Source organism: Egretta garzetta, unplaced genomic scaffold (assembly GCF_000687185.1).
Source record: "Egretta garzetta isolate BGI_Z169 unplaced genomic scaffold, ASM68718v1 scaffold411, whole genome shotgun sequence".
NCBI classification, from domain to species: domain Eukaryota; kingdom Metazoa; phylum Chordata; class Aves; order Pelecaniformes; family Ardeidae; genus Egretta; species Egretta garzetta.
In genome coordinates, this window is record NW_009258541.1 from 488,303 (window position 1) to 509,924 (window position 21,622).

The window sequence follows — 21,622 nt, forward strand, 5'->3', positions numbered from 1 at the left end:
CAATAAAAGTAGTGCAAGCTCCACTTTACTCCAGACCATTCACTGGGCAAGACAAACAGAATTTTCTTGTTAGCATTCCAGTACGTATGGGGGACACCTGCTGGAACATAACTAGAATAGGTTTCACCACAGTGCCAAGATCCACTCCCAATCACCGAGAAGTTGATAATAAGACCTGACAGATCAAGTGTATTAGAGTATAATGTGATTTGTGAATTATTTATTATTAGTGATGAGTTTTGATTCTCAAAAATGAGGTTTTAACATTTCCTCTGAATTTGCAGAAATTGCTTGCTTACATATAGTGACCTCTTTATGAGTGTATCTGAAATGAGTTTGAGCCACACAGAATCATATGGAGCCCTAAAAGGCAGCTTTAGAGTAACTTAATAGCAAAACTGCACTTTAAAGTAAGCAACACGCCCAAATTCAGAGTAATAAAAACAAACAAAAATGTTGGTAAACAAGCTTTTGCCAAAAGGCTCTGCCATAGCCCCTCAAGACTTTTATACTTTCAGATCTTTGCAAATTTATGTGGTTCCCACTTACTTTTGCAGAGAGAAGCAACTTGGAAACTACAATTCAAAACCCACTCAAAATATAATTAGAATTTTGGCTTTGTAAATCTGCCTTGTTTTGTTCCTTGAGGAAGGCAAATCAAAGCCCTCCTACAAATCTCAGCAACTAAGAAGGATTTTATCTAGAATACCAATCATTTGTTTCCATTTTATTTATTTCCTATGGAAATCGGAAAACCTAGTACCAACATGTTTCTAAACGGTGTTTATATATTGTCCGATTAACCTGAGCAAGACTTGTGTCTTGGTTTTCAAAGGGGTCCATTATGTTGATCAAACTATGGGTTCAGTAGCTGTGGAAGTGAAGATACAGAATGCTTTGAGCTGGTAGCAGCTTGCTTTTCTTTGCGGGTCCAGCCCATGTTATTTTCATCTGATTTCTTAGCACTTCTGTGACCTTCCTCCGCTTTTCCAAGCTGTGACATCCAAGTAAATTTAGATCCCGGGATGGATTTGAGTCTAGACAGAGTGACTCATGGTATCCCCAGAATGCAGCTGTCCGGACTCGTCCCCTCCCCAGATAGCACGTAAACTGAAGTAGTCTCTTGGGAAGTGACAAATGGACTTTTGGTCTTAATGCAGTGTTCAGAGGCTTGGCTTTTTGACTCACCACACAAGTAAACCCTGTGAGAATGAGTTTACATAGACCAGCTTAAATATATACTAATCTCATGCTGCTTGGCAACCCAGTACATAGCAAACTGAATGAAGTCCCTCTCTAAAAGGAAACAGAAAACTGCTGTTTCAGTCAAGCAGTCCAACAATTTTGAAGAAGGTTTCCACATGTAACCAGATAACATCATTCAAATTAGTTTCTCCTGCCCCCAAGACTAAGATTTACATGTAGATAATTCTATCAGAAAGCACTAAGAGTTCTATAGCTAGAAGCACTTTTGTGAACCAGATGCATCATCCACTAGTTTGCCAGGTTATTGAAAAAAAACAAGAAATCTCTTACCCAGAGGCTGATGGCCCCACTTGAATTCAACATTTGCTTAATTTTCAAAGATAACACTGATTGGAAAGATAAATGTTTGGTTAAACAGACTACTTACTCTTTTGCCTGGTTCTCCTTGCTCACCTTTTTCACCTTTTATGCCACCGGGAAGACCCTGGATACACAAATGTCATCTTTAAACTGAGCCCACAAGCCAGAGCAGAAGAATTTACAGTTCTGATACATATGCAACAAAAAAAGAACTAAAAGAGGACTACTCACAGGAGGGCCTTGTGGCCCAGGAAGTCCTGGCGGGCCTGGATCACCTGGAATACCCTGTCAAGCATGGGCAAAGAAAAAGAGGATTAAAGTCTCCATCACTCCCTTAGTAGCTCAGCTGATTTTTTTTTTTTTTTTAAAATAAAATAATTTTTTGCTGTCATTCAGATTTCCAAGTATTATGAACAGTAAAGGATCATATTTATTCTTTCTTTGTGTGGAACTTCAAGTGCGTCTATAAATTTTATTAACTGCTCATCCTGTGTATTTAGATGATTCACTCCACTAAGACAACTGCCCCCTGCCAGCACTGCCGCAGCTGGTTTGGTGGCCTGCAGCTGCTATACAATAATAAAAAGAACAAAGAAAAAAAGGAAAGAAAGAAGGAATAAAAAGTCGACACTACCACACTACTCATCACAGGGGCAGGTTCACTGCGTTAAAAAGTTAGATCTTCTATTTTGTCTCGTTAAATCTTTGTACAAGTTCTTAAATCTCTTCACCCTTAACCTAAAGAAAAGTTACAGGCCACTGAATCCACAAAAGGGTTCTGTGTAGAGTTTCTGTTATTTTCTTGGAGGCCTCCCAGACTTTTACAAGCCCATCTATACACTTGATTTTTCAGTCAGACATCACAGAGATCATAGGTGGATGTACACACCAGAATTTTGTGTGTACTTCACAAAAAAATAAGTGTAATGATGAAATTTTTTACTGATTGCGTACTACCAAGCATAACTTTCTTGAAATCAAAATGAATTTTTAAACTTTGAAATCATTGTTAACGTTGGTCAAAGGTAATGCACTCAGACTGTTTGTAAGTCTTAGTGCTTTAAAAGGAATGCAGTTAGAATGCTTTTATTTTGTACATTTGTATAACAATGCCAGTACAATTAGTCCTTGAGAGATCCCTGATGACAGAGGCAAATTACTCTGACCCCAATAAAGTCAGATGAATTTTTGTTTCAACTACAGTGTGGTCGAAACGTCCCCTTGTGTTTTCTTAGAACTATGAAGACTCACAATGCTGCTCTTTACCTTCTGTCCTACCATCCAGTAAAACAGAGACAAACCCAGGGACTGAGACCTTTCTAGACTGACTGCGCATTGCAAATATACATCAGTGGATAGCTCCAGGGAATGCCTTAGTGGTGCCTAATGTTCTTCTGAAAGGAAGGGTAACAAATGTTTTTGATCAAGAGGAAGGGTAGAATTGTCCTACGCCCTGCCAAAATAAAATACTGCTGTATACCAAAGCTTTCTTCTCTGACACATTTCTCAAGATAAAAAGGTGGAAAGCGAGGAACTGATCCAAATAGAGGCGAAGGAAACTAACAGTTTAAAGTTTAAAGCTTAGTTACCACAGTGACATTTGCAAAATAACCAGAGCATAAAAACGATCACTCACCACTCTTGCCTCAAAATATCTACTTCAACTCTTCTATTACTCAGGGTAGTATTTGGGAATACCACAGAAACTTCAAAGAAAACATGAAATCTAGGTACCCATGATCCTGCTGGTGCTGCTCACATTGTCTGTGACTGGCACCCAGGATCAAATGGTACTGTGAAATGTTCCTCAGTGAAAAGAAAGGAAAAAATGTAATAACTTTAAAAATGGTAACTCTTCCAATGGCTTTTTGGAATTTATGGGTAGGGAAGGATCCATACATATCAAACAAACTGTTTGGGCTTGATATTTACTTTTGAGAGGCCAGAAACAGGGAAAGCATTTTATTCAGGCCACAAGGAAGAAAGACCTTGGGGCATCACTAATGACAAACAAAGGACAAAAAAAAAAAAGAAAAGGAGAAGGAGAAATAGAAAGAAAAGGAGAAGGAGAAATAGAAAGAAAAGGAGAAGGAGAAATAGAAAGAAAAGGAGAAGGAGAAATAGAAAGAAAAGGAGAAGGAGAAATAGAAAGAAAAGGAGAAGGAGAAATAGAAAGAAAAGGAGAAGGAGAAATAAATTGAGTTAAAATTTTTGAAAGACTTCTTCACAATGGATGACATAACTGGTTAATTAATGGGAATCTGACAGCTTTGAAAATCCCAGTCTGGGTGTTCCAAAGAATGAGAATATTTTAACTGCTTTTACTGTTACCATAAACTTCCTTTAAGAGAGTTTCTTAAGAATGGTTATTTTACTAAGGGAAGTAACTGAGCTAATGTGACTGGCCTGCCTTCTATTAAAGGAAAAGTACTCAGGCCTAAAATAGTCAGTACTTTGAGAAAAATAATAAAACCTCTGCAGTAAGCAGGATATGAGTATATATGAACCAAACCAATGGAAGCTGCATCTTGATCACGTGCTCATTGCAGGTGGATATAGTTTCCCACTCACCTGATCTCCTTTCTGAAACTCAATGTCATTTGGTCTCTTCTGTTCTCCAATTTGTCCTGGTGGCCCTGGAGGTCCCTGAAGACCTTGTTCGCCCTAACGTGCAAGAAGATGGCGGTTTGTTACAAGCAATACAAGCCAAAATGGCATGCATAACTTTTTTGAAATTAATAAGCAAAAATATCATCATGATCACCTACTCACTTTTTCACCTTTGGGTCCTTGGAAGTTCAAACCCATATTACCCTGCAAAAAGTATAACTCATCAGCCCTTAGAAGTCACAAATGAACAAAAAGAAAAACAAAACAGTCCACCACCACCATCAATGAGGGAAAGAAAATACCTTAGGTCCTGGCAGCCCTGGTGGACCAGGAGGTCCCTATTAAAAAAGGAAACAAACAACAACAAAAAAAGAGTGATTTCCAAGCACTTTACATTCCCCCTTGGAGGGGAGGGAAAGAACAATGTTGCTACATTGACTCCTGTGCATTACATCCATGCTGACAAGGCACCTTGCCTTTCTCTGGGAGCTCTTCCTCATGCTATTCAACTTCACAAATACATACGAAACTAGCTCTTCCTTTAAGTGAGAGAGTCAAATAAAATGAAACAGTCAGGTGTTAAACAGTAAGGAAAGAATCATCCTGGTCTAAATAAGGTAAATCTTGTCCCTCAGGTTTCACACAAATAAGGCACCTGGACAAAGATTCATCCTGATCTAAAGCAAAAAGAGGTCTGGGAACAGACTGAGTGTCTCAAATGTATCACATTTAAACGTGCACGGTGGCAGCTCCAGGGTGAATTGAATGCATGGTTGCTGTTGTCCTTATACCAAGTCTTGACTACCAAGATCTCTGCACTTCACTGACCTGCCTCTGAGTACATGAAACAAAGTAACTGCCCCATTTAACACTTCATAGGTAACAGGTTAAAGGAACTTACTGTCAAGCCTGGGGGCCCTGGAGGGCCAACTGGGCCTGGTATTCCCATGGAGCCAGGTGGGCCCTGTTGAGAAAGTGGAGGAGGCTATGAGAGGGGGATCTTTTAATAAAAAAAAAAAAACCAACAGCTGGCACCCCATACACATCAAATCAAAGTAGCTGACCACTAACCTACCTATCTGTCCTTGTGGAAAGGCCTATAGGAGCGTACATCATGTTAGGAGTGTTCTGCTCTCAACATCAACACATCTCTTTGGCTGGGACAAGGGAATGCTTTTTTGTTTGTTTTGAACTACTTCTGTGCTTTCTTTCTCTTCATGCACTGAGAGAGAACAAGAAAACACTTTGTCTTTGTGTTTCCTCCCTTCCCAGACAATAGGGAAGCACAGATCAGAGGAACAGAAATGCTAACAGGCTTAGTCTGGTCAGAATAGCCTGGGGCTTGCCTCTCTGTACCAGGAAATGGGAGTCTCTGGCTTCTGTCCAGTCCGATAGACTCATTTTCTGCTCCCCTTGTTCTTCCACTAAAGCAATGAATGGCTCAGTGGGGAAGCACAGGGCCTGGAGTCACTAACTGTTTTCACAGAAGACTGCTGGGAGAACAGAACACTGTTCAGGAGGTACAACATGAGAACAGCTGAGACATTACCCTCTCTTCCCACCATCCAAAATAGTGGCTACAGCCCAGAGCTGCAGATGTTACTTGCTTTACCTCAGAGTAAAGAAGGGAAGGGAATGCCAGAACTGATACAGAGAATGTCTAGGAAGGGGGAACAGGCAGGGGAAACAGAGAAGCAAGGAAGAAACTGAGTACTGCTGTCTGCTGGGTGCAACTTTCCTGACCAGGGGACCTTTCTGGCCTCTGTGGGTCACCCTATTAAGAACAGTATGGAAGCACTTACTTTCTCTCAAGCCATAAAATAGAGGTACATTAAATATGAGCTCTGCTTCTCCACATAAACATACGGATCCCCTAGCACCCCTAGCAATATGTTGCAATTGTACTGTAATGCAAATACTTTTCATGTTATCTTTTTGGCAGAACACAGCCTAATAGTACTTTACACAACTTACAGGTATCCCTGGAAGACCTGGAAATCCTGGGTCACCCTTCTGTCCTGGCAGCAAGGATGTAATTATTTCACCTGCTTCACCCTGGAAGAAAAAGAGCTGCCTTTAATTAATAGAACATTTTACAATTCTTTGTTACTATTTTGACTCCAAAAGACACACAGTGCCTCTTAAGACTCTGAGAGACTCAAGAGTTATGCTACACCCTAGCAGTACTCTTTATTATAAGTATTAGATTCTCCAAGAATAGCTCTTTTTAGGAGAGATCCTTGCATATTTGGAGGATTCTTTAAATGGCTAAACTACCAACTACTAAAAGCTCTCTTTTTATATTTACAAATATATCAGTATTGATTAAAATTCTGAAAGATTAGGGGATTGAAATACAAATGCTTCACAGAAGAAAGACATTCTAGTGCCTCATGAAAGCAATGAATAGGACACAACAGAAAAAAAGGCTCATTCAGCTTTTCCCAATGTCCCACCTCGTGAGATTAATGCTGAGTATGCTGTTATAAGAGTCATGCTTCATGTTCTATATTGAAGCACAGTTTTGTATTGATTTCAGGGAAGATCTTTGTTTTAAAAGTATGTGTTTCTGATCAGCTTGCCTTCTAATATCTTTAAAACAATTGGGAAGAAAAGGAGTTGAGAAAAATTATTCAGCTTAATAGTCACAATTTCCTAGCACCAGTGTTATGCTGTCCTCTCAGGAGTTTATTGGAATAATTCTGTGGGTCAAGTTTCCTTTCAAATAGATTTGAAACAAAACTGATGCTTTGGCCCATGCTCAAATAGATGGATACAACAAAAAAAACCCTTAAAAAATAGAAGGTGTCCTTAAGGTCCAAAATCAGATGATGAGACTATTTACATTAGGAGAAAAAGCCATGTACGTAGTAATCCATATAGTAGAGAGCACATTTCTAAAAGGAACATAAGATGTTGCAGTACTCTCTTCACTGGATATTTTAAGATATTACTGCTTATTCTCTAGTAGCATTCTTGAGCATGCACAGGTAGACTACTGGTGCATTTGGGTGTTCGCAGGCATTTTGCTAGCTTGATGCCTCACAAACAGACACTCTCCCTCATGCTCCGAAGGAAACCAGCTTCAGAAAAAAAAAAGTTTGATGCTTCTAGAACAACTGACCCAAATTGAGTAAAGCTAATGCACGATTTCCAGTTAGTTGCACTGGAGTGGCCTAGAAACACTAAGCTTTCTGTAAAACGTCACTCCAAATGCCAAGGGATGCACATGGTCTTGTATAAAAGCAAGCATGTTACTTATGCCAGATCACAGTGGACACCCATGCCTGGTTAGTACTTCAGTGTGCGAATACAGAATACTTACCTTCATACCTGGCAGACCAGGGGGTCCCTTTGTTTAAAAGAAACAAAACATAAAAGGAAGGTCAATAGAAATAAATCGTTGGTATGTTATTTGTAAAGCACTAATCAGATCTACACCATGAGGCAGGCATTAAAGATAGAAATCTAAAAAAAGATATGAAACAGAAGAAAATAACAATTTTATGATCTTCAGAATCAATTGGAAAAATTAGAGAAGTACTTTCACTGTGAATGTTGAGCATTAAACAGATTACATTTCCATTTCCTAGCAATTTGTTCTTTATTGCCTCCTATTATCCATCCTGTCTACTACATTTATTTCTGTTTGTTCTTTAGTTCTGACAGTCACTTTGCTGCACATCCTTGTGTTTTATAATGAAAACACCCTACACTGTCTCTTTTTTTCTGCTCCATTAATCACCAGTAAGACTCTTTAGATGTACCAGATGACAGCATCAAGATCTTGCATCTCTGACACATGCATGCATTTGTATTTTTCTGCAGGTTTGGCAAAGTATCTTAGCATGTGAGAATTCAAAGGGCTTTTTGTTAGCTTTACCACAGCATGCAGCAGACAAGCTCACTCTTTTATCAGACTTCTAGAATATTCTGATTAACCATAAAAAATTAACATATTCTTATTTACAAAAAGACAAACTGCAAAAAGAGGCTGATATTTCTCTGATCTTTCACAGATCTAAGTAGAAGTCTTTCAATGGATTACAGGTAGCTGATATGGAAATCTTTTACTTACAGGAGGCCCTTGTAAACCAGGAAAACCTGGACTGCCTGGGAATCCACGTTCTCCCTTAGGGACAAAGAAAATGATTAGCCAAAACCAAACCAAAGCATAATAAAACCAGATAAACAAATTTTGACTGAAAAGTCTAGTTTCATTGTTAGCTTAGGACTCCAGAGTAGCAAATTGTATTCCAACAATCTATAGGATAAACAGTTTTTTAAATCACACAAGTGATTGAAACAGAACTTTCCACAATCAGGTATTTCCACATACTTCCAGGCAAAGTACTATATTACAGAGATCAAAAACACACATACTGCTATAGAAGATGAACTTCTCTTATGGAAAGATCATAACCTGAAGCTAGGTAACATGTTAAAATGAAAGTGACTCCTCCTAACAAGGATAATGAATCAGTATTTTCAATGCAATATTATTAGAAATTAATAATTAAGAAGCCCCACTGCTAGTTAGTGAGTTTTCCTTGGTAACAAGAGTCTGCTACAAAGATGAGATGCCATATATGATCTAATTATCAGACACTCCTCTCGGTTGTTAGCTATAAAATTAAGGATTAGAACAAAGAATGTAACTACATTGGCTGCAGAGTATAAATGCTGTGTCTTGGCACTGGCAATTTCTGTCAAAACTTGTGCTTTAAGTACCAGACCATGACCCCTTCTCTCAGAGGTGTGTGTAAGTCTGAATTATCTTGGAATTACCTGCACAACTCATCAACAGCAAGTACTACTGCACATAATAAACCAAACTTATTGGCTACAGCCAGGAGAACAAGAAGCTCTTTATCATATTATTGTTACATTATTAAGAATTTTAAAGGGATTCCACCTTTGTTCCATTGCATCCTGGGATACCCTGAGGTCCTGGTGGCCCATCTTGTCCTGGTAATCCCTTTAAAGTAGAAAAGAGGAAAGGAGAGTTAACTTGTAGGATGCTCTTCTGAGCCTGAAAAATGAAAGGGAACAGATTCATATGTAAACAGCCCTTTCCTACTCACAGGAAGTCCTGGTGTTCCTGGAAATCCTGGAAGCCCTGGCGGTCCCTAGAAGGAAATTAACCACGTATGTTTTAAACAGTATAGTATGAATGGATGTGCAAAAGGATTTACCAAGATTTTACTAAATGTAACCTATTTGTGCATATGTAAGTAAAGAAAAACAGAAACATCTGAATCACCTGTAAAGAAAGAATGCCATGCTGGACAGCCATCAAGGTTCTTACCCTTCTTTCAGGGAAATATCCACAAAAACATAAGAAGGCAATGCAGAACAACTAAAGTAATAGTATGTAGATACACAGAGAAAATAAATGAACACTCATGGTATGGAAAATGGATGGGTCCCACTGAAGTCAGAGATGCAGCAATTGTCACCAGCTGAGAGGTCTGATAAAAAGAAAAAGCAAAGGCACAAAACCTAAAGGATTTCCAGACATATCAACCTCTCCCATATCGACTTTACATATACTGTGTCTACTTCAGAATAAATTGAAGAAAAGTTACTAGAGAGTGTTTAAGTCCTCTATAGCAAAACAGATCACATAAGTATTGGGGCTACTCTCCCTCATGAGTTTATGAAAATAACACAAGCAATACCTAAGACTGTATTACTTATGCAATATTATATTACTTATAAAAAGTATTACAATCTCTTCTAGCTAATAGATAAATTACTATTCAGATTTAAGTTAATTTTTCCCCCCCTAAATCACTGCTTGTGTGAGGACCCACTCAATGCCTGGCAGTCTTTATCCATAATTCCAATATATCAACCTAAAACTGCATCATTACTTACTCTGATTCCTTTGGGTCCAACAGGCCCTGGAAGTCCATCATCGCCCTAAAAAAACCCAACAAACAAATAAACAAAAAAAAAACACATTCAAGTTTGCAGTCTGCCTTTCTATCAAATTAAAACTGTAAGAATGATGAAATTTCTTCTACATGTTTATAGTAAGTGGACTAAAGTTATATTAGTTGTAATTTCCTGAGTAAAGCGTTCAAAAATATTTTATTTTGGGTGTTGGAATTTGAATTGAAAAGTATTTGTTACAGCTGATAAACCATGACTTAGAGGAAATATCTGTAAAAAACCAAAGCTATTTAATATTGCATACAAGCAGATACCAGTCGTGCTTTCATCAAATATTCTACAGTGACCTCTTGTGGGCAAAACAAGATATACAAGATTAAATGTGAATGATACTGTACCATTATTACTTTGTATTATGATAATGCAGAACTTTATATCAAAATCTTGAGAAGAAAAGACATTTATGGAATAAAAATATAATCAAAGTTTCTAGTCCAAGATTCCTCTGTTGTTTCATTCTTGTTATATCCATTAATCTTTTCTTTTAGTGTAGACTTTTTTTTCTTATCACCTAACTATTTTTTCCTTTGCTTCTTTTTGATGTGCTTCTTGTAGTTTATACTGTAAGCGTTTGCAAAAGAGATGGCAGATCCTGGATAATCTTGTGTATATTAGATACCAATACATTCAGAGGAAGGCTTTTCGACATTTTAATACTGTATTATACCACCTGAGCGTAATGACATAATTCAGGAGCAAGTAAAAATAAACTGAAACCCTCCATGGAAAGCAAGGAGCATTCCTCAGTTGTCTCTGCATAGGTTCAATGAGGCCTTCATTTGCATTGCCCCACGCAAAACTGGCCTAGGAATGCCACCATGTGCAAACAACAGTTTACTGATGCGGAGGGACCCCTCTGGGCAGCTGACAGTCCAACACCACTCTCATCAGTGTGCTAAGCGATGGAGTGCATTAGTGCAAGGACTAATAAAACTACATCACAGTGCCTCACCAAACCTGTTCTTTGACCTTAATCTACAGTACCTAGTGAAAGGATACAAGCACGCAGGTAGTGTTTGCAAGCACATGCATAGGTGAAAAATAGGAAACATAGAGCAATCTTTTGCTCTAGTTGACTATTCAAACCAAACGAACAAAAAAACCTATGTAATATCCCAATATCTGAAGATTTTGACTATTAAACCAATGACAATCGAGTTCTGAATGATTTAGGATCAGCACTACAAGCAAGCCAACACTGCCTAGCATTTTCTAGCTATTCAAGTGAATTGGGACTTACCTTTGAGCCTCTTGGACCAGGTGGTCCTTCAGGTCCCGGAAATCCAGGCAAACCTGGCTGTCCTTCCAAGCCTGGGAATCCTCTTTCACCCTACAAAAAGAATAGATGGTAGCGGAAGTGTGACATGACAAAAGCACAAGTTATGATAGCAAAATTCAGAAAACACGCTATCGTTCTTGTTTTCAGTAGGAAGTCATCATACAGACAAACACACACACACAGTAATTAAACATCTCACCTGCTTAGCTACAGAAATTCCTGAACGTACACATACATTGTCTTTAATTACACCACTTAAACAGGTTTCATGGGATGCTTATCCAGTGTTTACCTATTTACCAAAATAATTCAACCATCTCTTTCTCCTGTGATGCTTGAATACACAGAACTCTCCCCCTTCCTATAAAAACATAGCTTTATTAGTTCCTAAGTCTATCCCAAAAACTAACCTCTGCTGTAACACCTATAAAAACTCTCAGAAGGGTGGAGACAGCTGCTATACCGTGACTGTTTATTATTTCACAGTTGCAAGACTGCAATTTACAATATAAAAGCAACTAAGATCCTGGTCACACACCGTAGGCTAAACACTGTACAGAACAAAAGAGGGTTCCAGCCCAAAGTGCTTACAATCTAAATCAAACGAGACAGACACAAGACAGCAAAGAAATAAGATTTCTTATTGCTTTTATGTCACCTCCTTGCTAAAATTGTAAGCTCTCAAGCAGCCACCATATTTTGCTAGACATTTATGCAATGATTAGCCACAATAGCCCACAGTAGCATAACCAATACCATATACCATCATATGCTGCCCTCTAACCTGTTAGTGTAAGTTAGCAATGTCGCTTACCTGCAGTTTCAGAATAGGCATAGCTGCAAATTCATAAAATATTTACTTTTATTCCTTGTATGTCATAGATCCACAAAAATTAGTAAATATTAAGGTTTCAATTGGTACTGAAAAGTTAGGAAATACCAGAATTAATACACTTTTTTGTGCAAATATGTATATTATGGTACATTTTTCAACTGTGTAAACAGCTATTTCCTACAGCTCTGTTACATCAACCGGTATATGTAACTGCTTGTGAAACAGGCAGTTTTTCCAGTGTAATTTCTTATTGCTCTACAGATAGGTTTGGTTTGTATGTTTGTCTTCTAACTGCAAAAAACATTCTGTTTACTTACTCCAATTATTTTTTCACAACAACTACAGGAACTGCCAAAGAAATGTTCCATCTGAACAAGCACCTTAATCACTAGGTTAGAGTTCTGCAGGCTTTTGCACATTGTCTTTCAACCAATTCATCCTGATTTTTTATTTTCTTGCACTGCTTCAGCAAGAATGGGAGTAGTAGCTCCCACATCTATTATCTGGCAGTCTCCCAGCTGTGGCACTCTCTAGGAACTTGGGACATCCTGCTTAGCACTCCTCAGTCAGGTGAAAGAGCTGAACCAGCAACCTCACATCTTCAAGATGACAGCAGCAGAGAACTGAAGAATGGGGACTGCAAGCAAACAGAAGCATCTGACTGCAGCCTTGAGCACAATATGCAAAAGGCAGTCTTAAGGCTTTGCTTACCTCCCCTTTATTTGCTATAGGCAGCTGTATGCTGAACATGACAGCAGTCTTAAGTCTCCTTCTTAAATCCTACTTTTCTTATTGTACTACTTAGCTGGGTGCTCTGTATTTCACTGGGGGAGTGCAGGGCAGGAACTTAAAAGTTGCATTCAAAACATTTATGAGATGCTGAGATCTCAGAAAAGTTTTCACAGAAAGTAACAGGGCTTCTTTTCCAGTACTTGCTCTACTGCTTCCTTGGAAATACAAGGGGAAAACCTTTAGAATGAGAGATTAAAGGCTGTGTGCAAGCAAGAGCTGCGACCTTACAGAGGAAACAACTAAGCTGTACTTAGTCCTACCTATACAGTGAGACTCTGAAAGATTCCTTGGATAGGAATGATTAAGTGGTCTGCCTAAAGTTGGTTTCCTATTAATTAAAATGTAAACGTACTCTTTTACTGTAGGTCACATACTACTCTCTTATACAGGACAGATATCTTTTCTTCCCTGTGCAATGCTGAAATTACATTATAAATTGAGGCTAGCTTGAATTTGACAGACAGGGTCTAGACTGTCTTTTTGCAGACAACGTGCCAGGCTCTACTTTCACATGGAGCTATACAGTTGGCATGCTACCTCATCCAAAAAACAAGACCGGAGGAGTGTTACTATCTCAGACCAGGATATGAAAGGATTAGCATGCCCCTGAAGGAGAGAGAATAAGGAATTTGGGAGTGCCAGGTAAGGAAAACATTAGACAGAGCCAGACTTTGGAGCAAGCTCTGGCAAGAACTGTATTTGCACACGAAGGAAACACACCTGCGTACAACAGGCATGTCAGATGTGTTAGCTGCTAGGCTACACAATGCTTACTAATCTCAACTTGGTCACATTTTTGTTAGGGAAAGTAACATCTGCAATAGTTATCAGAAAAAGCTTTTAGCAGAGGGTTGGCCTGTTGAACTGTTCTCTAAAATGCAACTAATCTGAGGTCTCCACTTTAAGCAGTCACAGAACTGGGAAGCCAAGGCCTTGGGGAATGGTTGAGGACTCAGGTTCTGATCTCATTTAGTGATAAATCCTGAGTAGCTGGCAATGCAATTGCCCTCAGTCAGCTACACAGATGTGGCAAAACAATCAGCTTATAAGCTTGAAAATGACTGTTCCTCAGGGGATAGGAAGAAAAAAAATATTTGGGAAACACCCTAAGATTATGCTTTATGCTGCAGCAAGATATAGTCAATTGAATAGGTATACAGAAAAATTTGGCATAGTTCTACATACTCTAATAATAGTTCATAAGTATGTAAGAAATCAGGGATAGATGCAGTTTTAAGGCGTGCATAAGTAATTTACATTTCTAGAATTCTCCTGAAATCTAAATATTTATAAATAGAAATTATGGGGAAAGAAACCATGATTTTTTTTTTTTTACATAGATGTGGTATACTCATGAAAAAAGAAATACTTTTAAAAAAAAGGGGTAAAAAAATATTCAGGAAAGCAGTAGTTGTCAGCCCCTTTCAATGCCTAAATACACGTAAGAGCCAGGCTGTAACATTTGGCAAGAGGCATGTACTTGCTTCATGCCCTTGCTCTGGAAACAATGAACATCAGAAAGAGTCTAAAGATAGTTAACTGTGGGTGGCTACTTAAAACTAGATTCACATACAAATGTCTGTAGTAACATTAAAAGATGTATACCATGTAACAAGTGATGCAACAGCCAGTCATATTATTCTCTCCCTTTCTAAACAATAGGGTGAAAACAACAGCTGCCTCAGATTCTAATAGTAGTCAACATCAATTCTTCCTCCTCTTGAAGAGCACTCGCTACCTTAACAGAATTAGAACTGTAGTATCTAATCAAGACCTCAATTCAAAACACACTGACCAGCCAAACACAGTAGTGTTAAAGATATAGTTTAATGCAATAAAGAAATCCCCCCCCAACATGACCCATGTTCTTCAAAATACATCACATTTCTTCAGAATATCATCTGTGACTTCTTCTGTAAGATGAAACAGCCGAGGTTTAATGGTCAGTGTGTACTTGCTGTGGATGTAGACTTTTCAGAATACAGGGCCATACCAGTGCAGTTCAGGCCAATATTTATGAAGCACAGACATCAATCCTATAATTATTCTTGAGAAAGTGATTAAAATCTGATTTTTTTTTTTTACTATTGCCCAGGGGTCACATCTGTTCTAAATTTTACCATGATAAAGGGAGAAGGAAATAGGGGTCTTGAGGACATACACTGATAATTTTCTTCTCAGACTCAGAGCACCAAGAATATATATATCTAAAGAGTCCAAGAATAAGATAATCTTCCTTTGTAAGGGGTATGGGTTTCTTGTATCTGCATACAAAGGCAAAGTGTCTGAAATGCCTTCAGAGGTCAGATACTACAAGCTGTTCTTGCCAGAATCCCAGGCACCAAGCTTATATGAGATTGTATATTGGGAACTTGCAACGCAGTTGAGTCTTTCAAGTTGCACCCCTTACATTGCGATCAACAAACCCAGTAAACTTGGCACCTTCTGAAGTTCTCCTTTAAAAGCCCATAGACTAACTGTATTTAATAACTAAAGAACAGCTTCATAAACAATTTAAGTTAATTTGAATGGGTAGAACCCAATAGTCTCTCTCATCAAAACCAGCAGTATTTGCAGTTATTTTGAGGGGGAACTGCATCCTAGGTGCTGTGAAAAACATGGTCCCTCTCACCTTAAGCCACACATTTCTATCACAGCTACACAAGTAGTTGTGCTGCAGTGTAACTTGCATGAAGGAACTGATCAGGCTGAAAACTAACCTAGCTTACAGAAAAAACTTTTTCAGTGAGATCAGTTCACAGGCAGCTCTGAACATGGCCACGCAAGCCCCAGAGGAGAAACAGGAGTATCCTAACTAAGGGAAGGTGTGAAAGCCTATTTCAGCAGCAGCATGTGCTACCACTTCAAAGCAAAACCACAGTACTCTTGGGGCACATGCCCTCTTAGTGACTCAGATGCATGCAGCTTGCTTGCTGTAGCCCTTGGCTCTCAGTCTTCATCAGCTGGAGCAGCCGAGATTCAGTACCATCCCCTCTTCCTCCCCAGTCTCTGTAGAGCTGATCTTATCAGCATCTTTGGATCTTGTTTTCAGCTGAGGTAAAACCAGCCCAATAATCTACAAGTCTTACTGGTTTGTCTTAGAAATTACTCTCTGTGCAGTGTCTATTGTGTTTATTTCTTTAGCTAGCTTTTACTCATGAACTAGCTTTTAAGCATTAAAGGAGGTTAATCTCAAAAGTGCCAAGCAGTATTAATTTAAAACCCAAATCATCACCCAGTTCCTTAAGTGAACAGCAATTATACACTTCTCTTCCAGCTGAAAAGTGAGAGCAATTCATATAGGTACCTATATGCAGCAGCTTAATTTACTTCAGTTTTAATACTCTTGCCAGATCCAGTTCACTACTGAGCAGCTTACTGTAACAGCACACTGGCTCCCAGCTGCAATCTATTTTTACGGACTTCTCCAGTAAATTCCTCTCACTTCTTCAATATACCATTTTAGACATGTTTTAAATATAAAATGGGTAGTATAAAATTAAGTTTAGTAAGGTGGGCCTGAGCAGAGAAAGAAAACTTTAGTGCACAGATTTTTGTCAGCTATTGTACTATGGGCTTTACTGTGCTTTGATTCTTCAATAGATAACACGCTACTGATGCTATAAGGGCTCATGGCAGAGTTAAACAAGAATCACTGGCAGCATAGAAGCAGTTAAATAAGTGCTGTGACTCCCCAAGGCAAGACAAGAAAATAATTCTCCTATTTGTTACAGTTCAATTTGTATTACTTTACCCGATCTGTTAAAATTTGGATATCCTGAAGGGAATGCTAGGATGATTAGGAAGAAGGCTACTTTTGAGTCTCAAAAGGAACGCATTAGGCTCTGCTAAGCTGAACAAAGCAGCGCTTCTTAGTTGACTTAATGCAAGTGGACAGCAACTTGGATGCAGAAGCTGGTTGCAGGCCAGAAGTGAAACACAGTGGAACAGAAGTACGGGGCTCAGCTGCGTGCATTTGACAAGGCTTTTCTTGTCTTCCCAGTACAGAACCAGGTTCCATACACCTGACTTCCAGTAGTTCTACAAGTACATTATCACACTTTCAATAGGAGAATCAAAGAGGGGAGATTATTTAAACAGCTCCTTGTCTAATGCTCTTCACACACCAATTAGGCAAGGAGCTACAGAGTTTGACTCCTGGTTCAGAGGTCAATGGAGAAGGAAGCAGAAACACCAAATGTCAAGTGTCAAATACAAAGCAAAAACCTGAAAATTGTTGTAGCAGCAGTTTCCACTCAGCTGGAATAAAGATAACATTTGTAAGTTTCCAAACCTGATACTTTCTTGCATCAAATGTATAAGTGGTACAAGACTCTAGAAAAGTTTAAGACTGTAAATAAAAAAACCAAACAAAGAATTTATAGAGAAAGCATTATGCGTGTCAGTGACAGAACTGCTGTGGTTCCCCAGAGCTGAACTGCTGAATCCATCCATGCCTAAAATACTGAGGGCTTTGTAATTACAGGGCATCTACCATAATGGGGTGAGTGCACATATGACCAAACCAGTTCCACTGGCAACGCATCATACCTAAGAACTATGGTCTTTGCTTTTCATTGTTTCTTTACATAACATACAGGATGGCCTGCAAGCTTCTGAAGGGTGGTTTTTAAAAAGGAAAAATAACAAAAACAAAACAGAAAACCTCTGGCACGCCTTAGGACTATACTGTGTTCACCTTGATTGAGGTGGAAAATGAATTACACTTCCCAGATTTCAAAGTGAATCTTCCATTCCAAGGATGGAAACTTGCCTTATATCTATGAGTTTAATAATTGGGAGTCTCAGACACACACCCCCTTTCCTAAGAGGACTCAGACATACAAAAAAAAAAAAAAAAGACAGAAAGCAGTCTTACCATAGGTGAAGCTCTGTTTTCCTTTAAGTTTTGTTGTTTGGGGTTTTTTTAATTTTATTAAAAGATTACACTTTGATCAACTTGCAGCCCCCCCAAGAATTTTCCAGGAAGATGCAGAAATAATGTAAGTATTTGGTCTGATGTTATGCTTGTTTTACTGGAGGCTTTTTTTTTCCTTCCCTATTTCCTTTTCACAAAAGATTATCAAGCTTCTCACTCTTCTGCTCAGGACTTCCTATAATTCACTCCAGAAAGTTTCCAACCTCTGTTGGCCTTAAGTGTGGAAGAGTTTCTCCTGTGTTGTTCCCCTTAACAATTTTCTAGGATAGTCTGGAGGACTAGAAACAAAACCCACAATACATAATGACACTTGAGAGCTCGATCCTGAACAAGGCTCATATGGTCCAGTTGTTGACTGCATTTGGACAAAAAGCTCCCTCTGACTCCAACAAACAGTCCCAAGATATTCTTTACCCGAGGAAGGTATTACCATTTCATTAAATGACACTGAAGGACTGAAATGTATTGAGTGGATCATGGTCCCTGCACATGCAACAGTAGTATAAAAAGAAAGCTGAATCACTGAGAGAAAATAATGGCTTGATTTTACTTAGAAAGACAGCAGATTTACTTCTAGGTTTTCCTTATCCACACTAGACGGACAATACCCATTTGTTCACTGAATTCACAGAATTGCTGTGACTAGACCAGAAGAAGGCCAACTTAGAACTACAGAGAGGTTCTCCAAAGTTGTACCCACTGTGATTGTATTGGGAATGTAAGCCTAATGCTTAAGTGCCTTCAAACTGAACCTGAAATAGTCCTGTGACTAGTGTCAGGATACATCTGCTTTGGCCACCTGCATTTGAAGATCCTGTAGGAACACATCAACCAGATGCATGTTTTGGCTAACCAAGTCTAACTCAGAAAGCTTGCTATCAGGGGGATACTGTTCTTCACTGGGTATGTAAATTGGGAATATACTTGATGAACTAGAAGCAAGTAAATGCCAAGGAATGATCTTATCTGGAGCTATCTGGATGGCAGGTGTTACACCAAGAATTACCCTCAATTTTGGACATCTGCCTTGTTCAACCCCAGCCAATAGTAAAATTCTGTGTCAGCACATTATAATGCCAATGCAGTGACTGATTATTTTGCATTACTTTCGTTCATTTGAGGTTACGCTTGTTTATGCACTGTCAAAAATCACCTTTGAAATGTGTCAGAGATTAATCTAGAGCACTGAAGCCCTTCTAGAACCTTGTTAAGATAGGGTAAGTGGTTTGATAAGACAGGCTGATCAAACTCTCTGTTATCAGTTCACATCTTTTAGAAGACTCCATTGTATCTCAAGAAAACTGTTTACATGACTAAGAGTGGAAGTGTATCAAGCAAGGGAGGCTTGCAGTGATCATATCGCATTCATTCCCTCTGACAACAGCAATTATATGGGAACCATTTAACCACAATTTACTTGCAACTAGGCTCCCACACTTGAGAAAAGGCTCAATTCAGGCAAGTATTGAGCTGTGTATCTACACTGCATTGTAACTATAAGAAATGCTGGGCACCTGCTGTTTCCTCAAAGGAAAAAAAACATAGAACAATAAGAAATAATGGTGATAGAAACATGAAGTACTGCACAGATACACTGAGCTCAGGCAGTGAGACTGGAAGTCAAAGCTGCATGGAAGCAGGAAAGCTCCAAGATGTCAACATGCATCTCTTGGCCTTAGGACACTGGGCAGCCCAAGACATCCTGTTGCACTGAATGAACCACACAGGGCTGTTTTTTGGGTTTGGGGATGGTTTTTTACTCTGCTTGATCCGAGAACACATTTGGTCATTAACTAGCTGCTTACTTGGGTGGCAGCTATGTATGTTGGGAAAACTGCATCTGAATCGTGTCACTTCCACAGTCCAGCTGAGCATCCAGACAGCAATCATCTTAGTATACAGCTATACAAGTTATGAGCTAAGAAACAGTGCAAGTTCAGAGCATGTTAGTGAATATCAACTACTTATGAGCAGGCAGTGCAAGAAAAGTGGGAAAGCAAGCCACACTTAACTCTGGTTTTAAATTCTCACTGAAGGATTACTAGCATAGCCATTATTGTACAATCTACACACCTTCGCTTGTCTACACTAACTCGTTAGTGTAGGCAGGCCTCAGCAGTAAATAGGAATTCTTTGTATTTTACTAGAATTTGTGTCTTTTCTGGATTTTTTTTTTTACTCCCACATAGCTGGAGAAATTTGTGCCATCATTTCCCATTCTTAAGAAAATAATTATATGAAATTCTGTACACCACCAGATGGACCAGTCTGTCTGACTCAATACTTGAAGTTGTTATAACAGCTATGCTCTTTCGTGCATGCCCACACCACAGTCAAAGAAAATAAGACATGAGGAAGAAGCAAAAAGCTATCATCTGTAAGCTTCAGTTATCTGAAGCTGGCATATGGATCAGTGGTTTGTGTGTTGGTCTGCCAGGAAAAAAAAAAAAAAAAAGATTGTTACCTTTTCACCTTTTACTCCACTGCAATCACATTTAGATAGAGATGTACATCCATGGCAAGCCTTTAAAGACATAAGAAAGAAAAATTAGGATGTTTTTAAACAGCCTAAGACTATATGAAGTCTTTAATACTGTTACAAAAGTTGGTCTAAAATGTAAGCCTACAAAGTTTGTCATCTAGCCATTATACATACATTCAAAGCAGATACAGTTAACTGAAAGTTCAATCACCTTTGTTAATACCTATATGCTTGTACATAAGTATACTGCAGTTACAGTTTCCCTGGAAGTTTTAGACTTAAGTTTATATTTAAACACCATTTACTCTAGGGCAAGGTACGATGCAACACCTATGGCCAAAGTAGCCAGAAATTCAATAAAACAGGCTTTTCAGCACATGCCTCCACACTGAGGAGAGTCCAATTACGGTTCCCACCAGTAGATGTCAGGTTTCACACAAGAGTTTAAACCAAGCCTGAAGCTTATGACTATGTTTGTGATAGTTATTGGAAAAATACTATACAATTAATTTTTCCCTCCAAATCTCAGTTACTAAGAAAAAGTTTTTAAAAAACCCTGGATTTCACCTGGCTGCATTCACACTCCATTACAAAGCATGACAAGTCAGCTACAACAGTCCCTAGCATAAGAGGGGTGACAGCCAGATGTTAAGGGGTCAGAGGAGGAAGGAACAGAAATTGATTCCCAAAGAAGAAGATCCAAGTTAGGTACCCTTTCCATAACACATTTGCTTAGTTTATACTCTTTTCACCCCGATCCCAGCATGGGATACTCATTAGAGCACTCTGTTGATTTCAGATGAGCAGATGTGTTTACAGAAGTGAGATTTCTAGAATAAATGCATTTTTTGTAGAACATCTCTACATAATACATATGGTCATCAATTTTCAAACCTCTTTATAGTTAAAAGCCATGACCCACATTAGAAGATACACTGCCCAAAATATTTTAGGGTTTAGCTTGTTCTGATAAGAGGTACAGCACTGTATTAAAAAATACAGCACATACTTTAAAAGTTTGAAAAGCCAAGCATTTGGGGTCCTCCTCCCCCCCCAAAATCTACAGAAAGCATTTTGTACAAAGTTTCAAACAAGCAGGAAACCAGTTGGTGTGTCAGATCTAAAGTACACCCACACTTGAATTCTAGTCTTCATTATTCC

General features: G+C 38.7%; 1 protein-coding gene across 1 annotated transcript in view; it reads right to left on the reverse strand.

The window, feature by feature from the left end:
- The window catches only part of COL4A5 (collagen type IV alpha 5 chain), a 57,835-nt gene extending 36,459 nt beyond the window's left edge, over positions 1 to 21,376 (reverse strand). The window contains exons 1-15 of the mRNA XM_009646686.2: positions 21,356 to 21,376; positions 20,444 to 20,503; positions 11,375 to 11,464; positions 10,057 to 10,101; positions 9,261 to 9,305; positions 9,092 to 9,154; positions 8,255 to 8,308; positions 7,502 to 7,528; positions 6,151 to 6,231; positions 5,078 to 5,140; positions 4,479 to 4,514; positions 4,339 to 4,380; positions 4,138 to 4,230; positions 1,798 to 1,851; positions 1,634 to 1,690 (exon numbers count right to left, since the gene is read on the reverse strand). Coding sequence (XP_009644981.2) covers positions 1,634 to 1,690; positions 1,798 to 1,851; positions 4,138 to 4,230; positions 4,339 to 4,380; positions 4,479 to 4,514; positions 5,078 to 5,140; positions 6,151 to 6,231; positions 7,502 to 7,528; positions 8,255 to 8,308; positions 9,092 to 9,154; positions 9,261 to 9,305; positions 10,057 to 10,101; positions 11,375 to 11,464; positions 20,444 to 20,503; positions 21,356 to 21,376 — 831 coding nt within the window. The remainder of the gene's footprint in view (positions 1 to 1,633; positions 1,691 to 1,797; positions 1,852 to 4,137; positions 4,231 to 4,338; positions 4,381 to 4,478; positions 4,515 to 5,077; positions 5,141 to 6,150; positions 6,232 to 7,501; positions 7,529 to 8,254; positions 8,309 to 9,091; positions 9,155 to 9,260; positions 9,306 to 10,056; positions 10,102 to 11,374; positions 11,465 to 20,443; positions 20,504 to 21,355) is intronic.
- Positions 21,377 to 21,622: the final 246 nt, after the last annotated feature.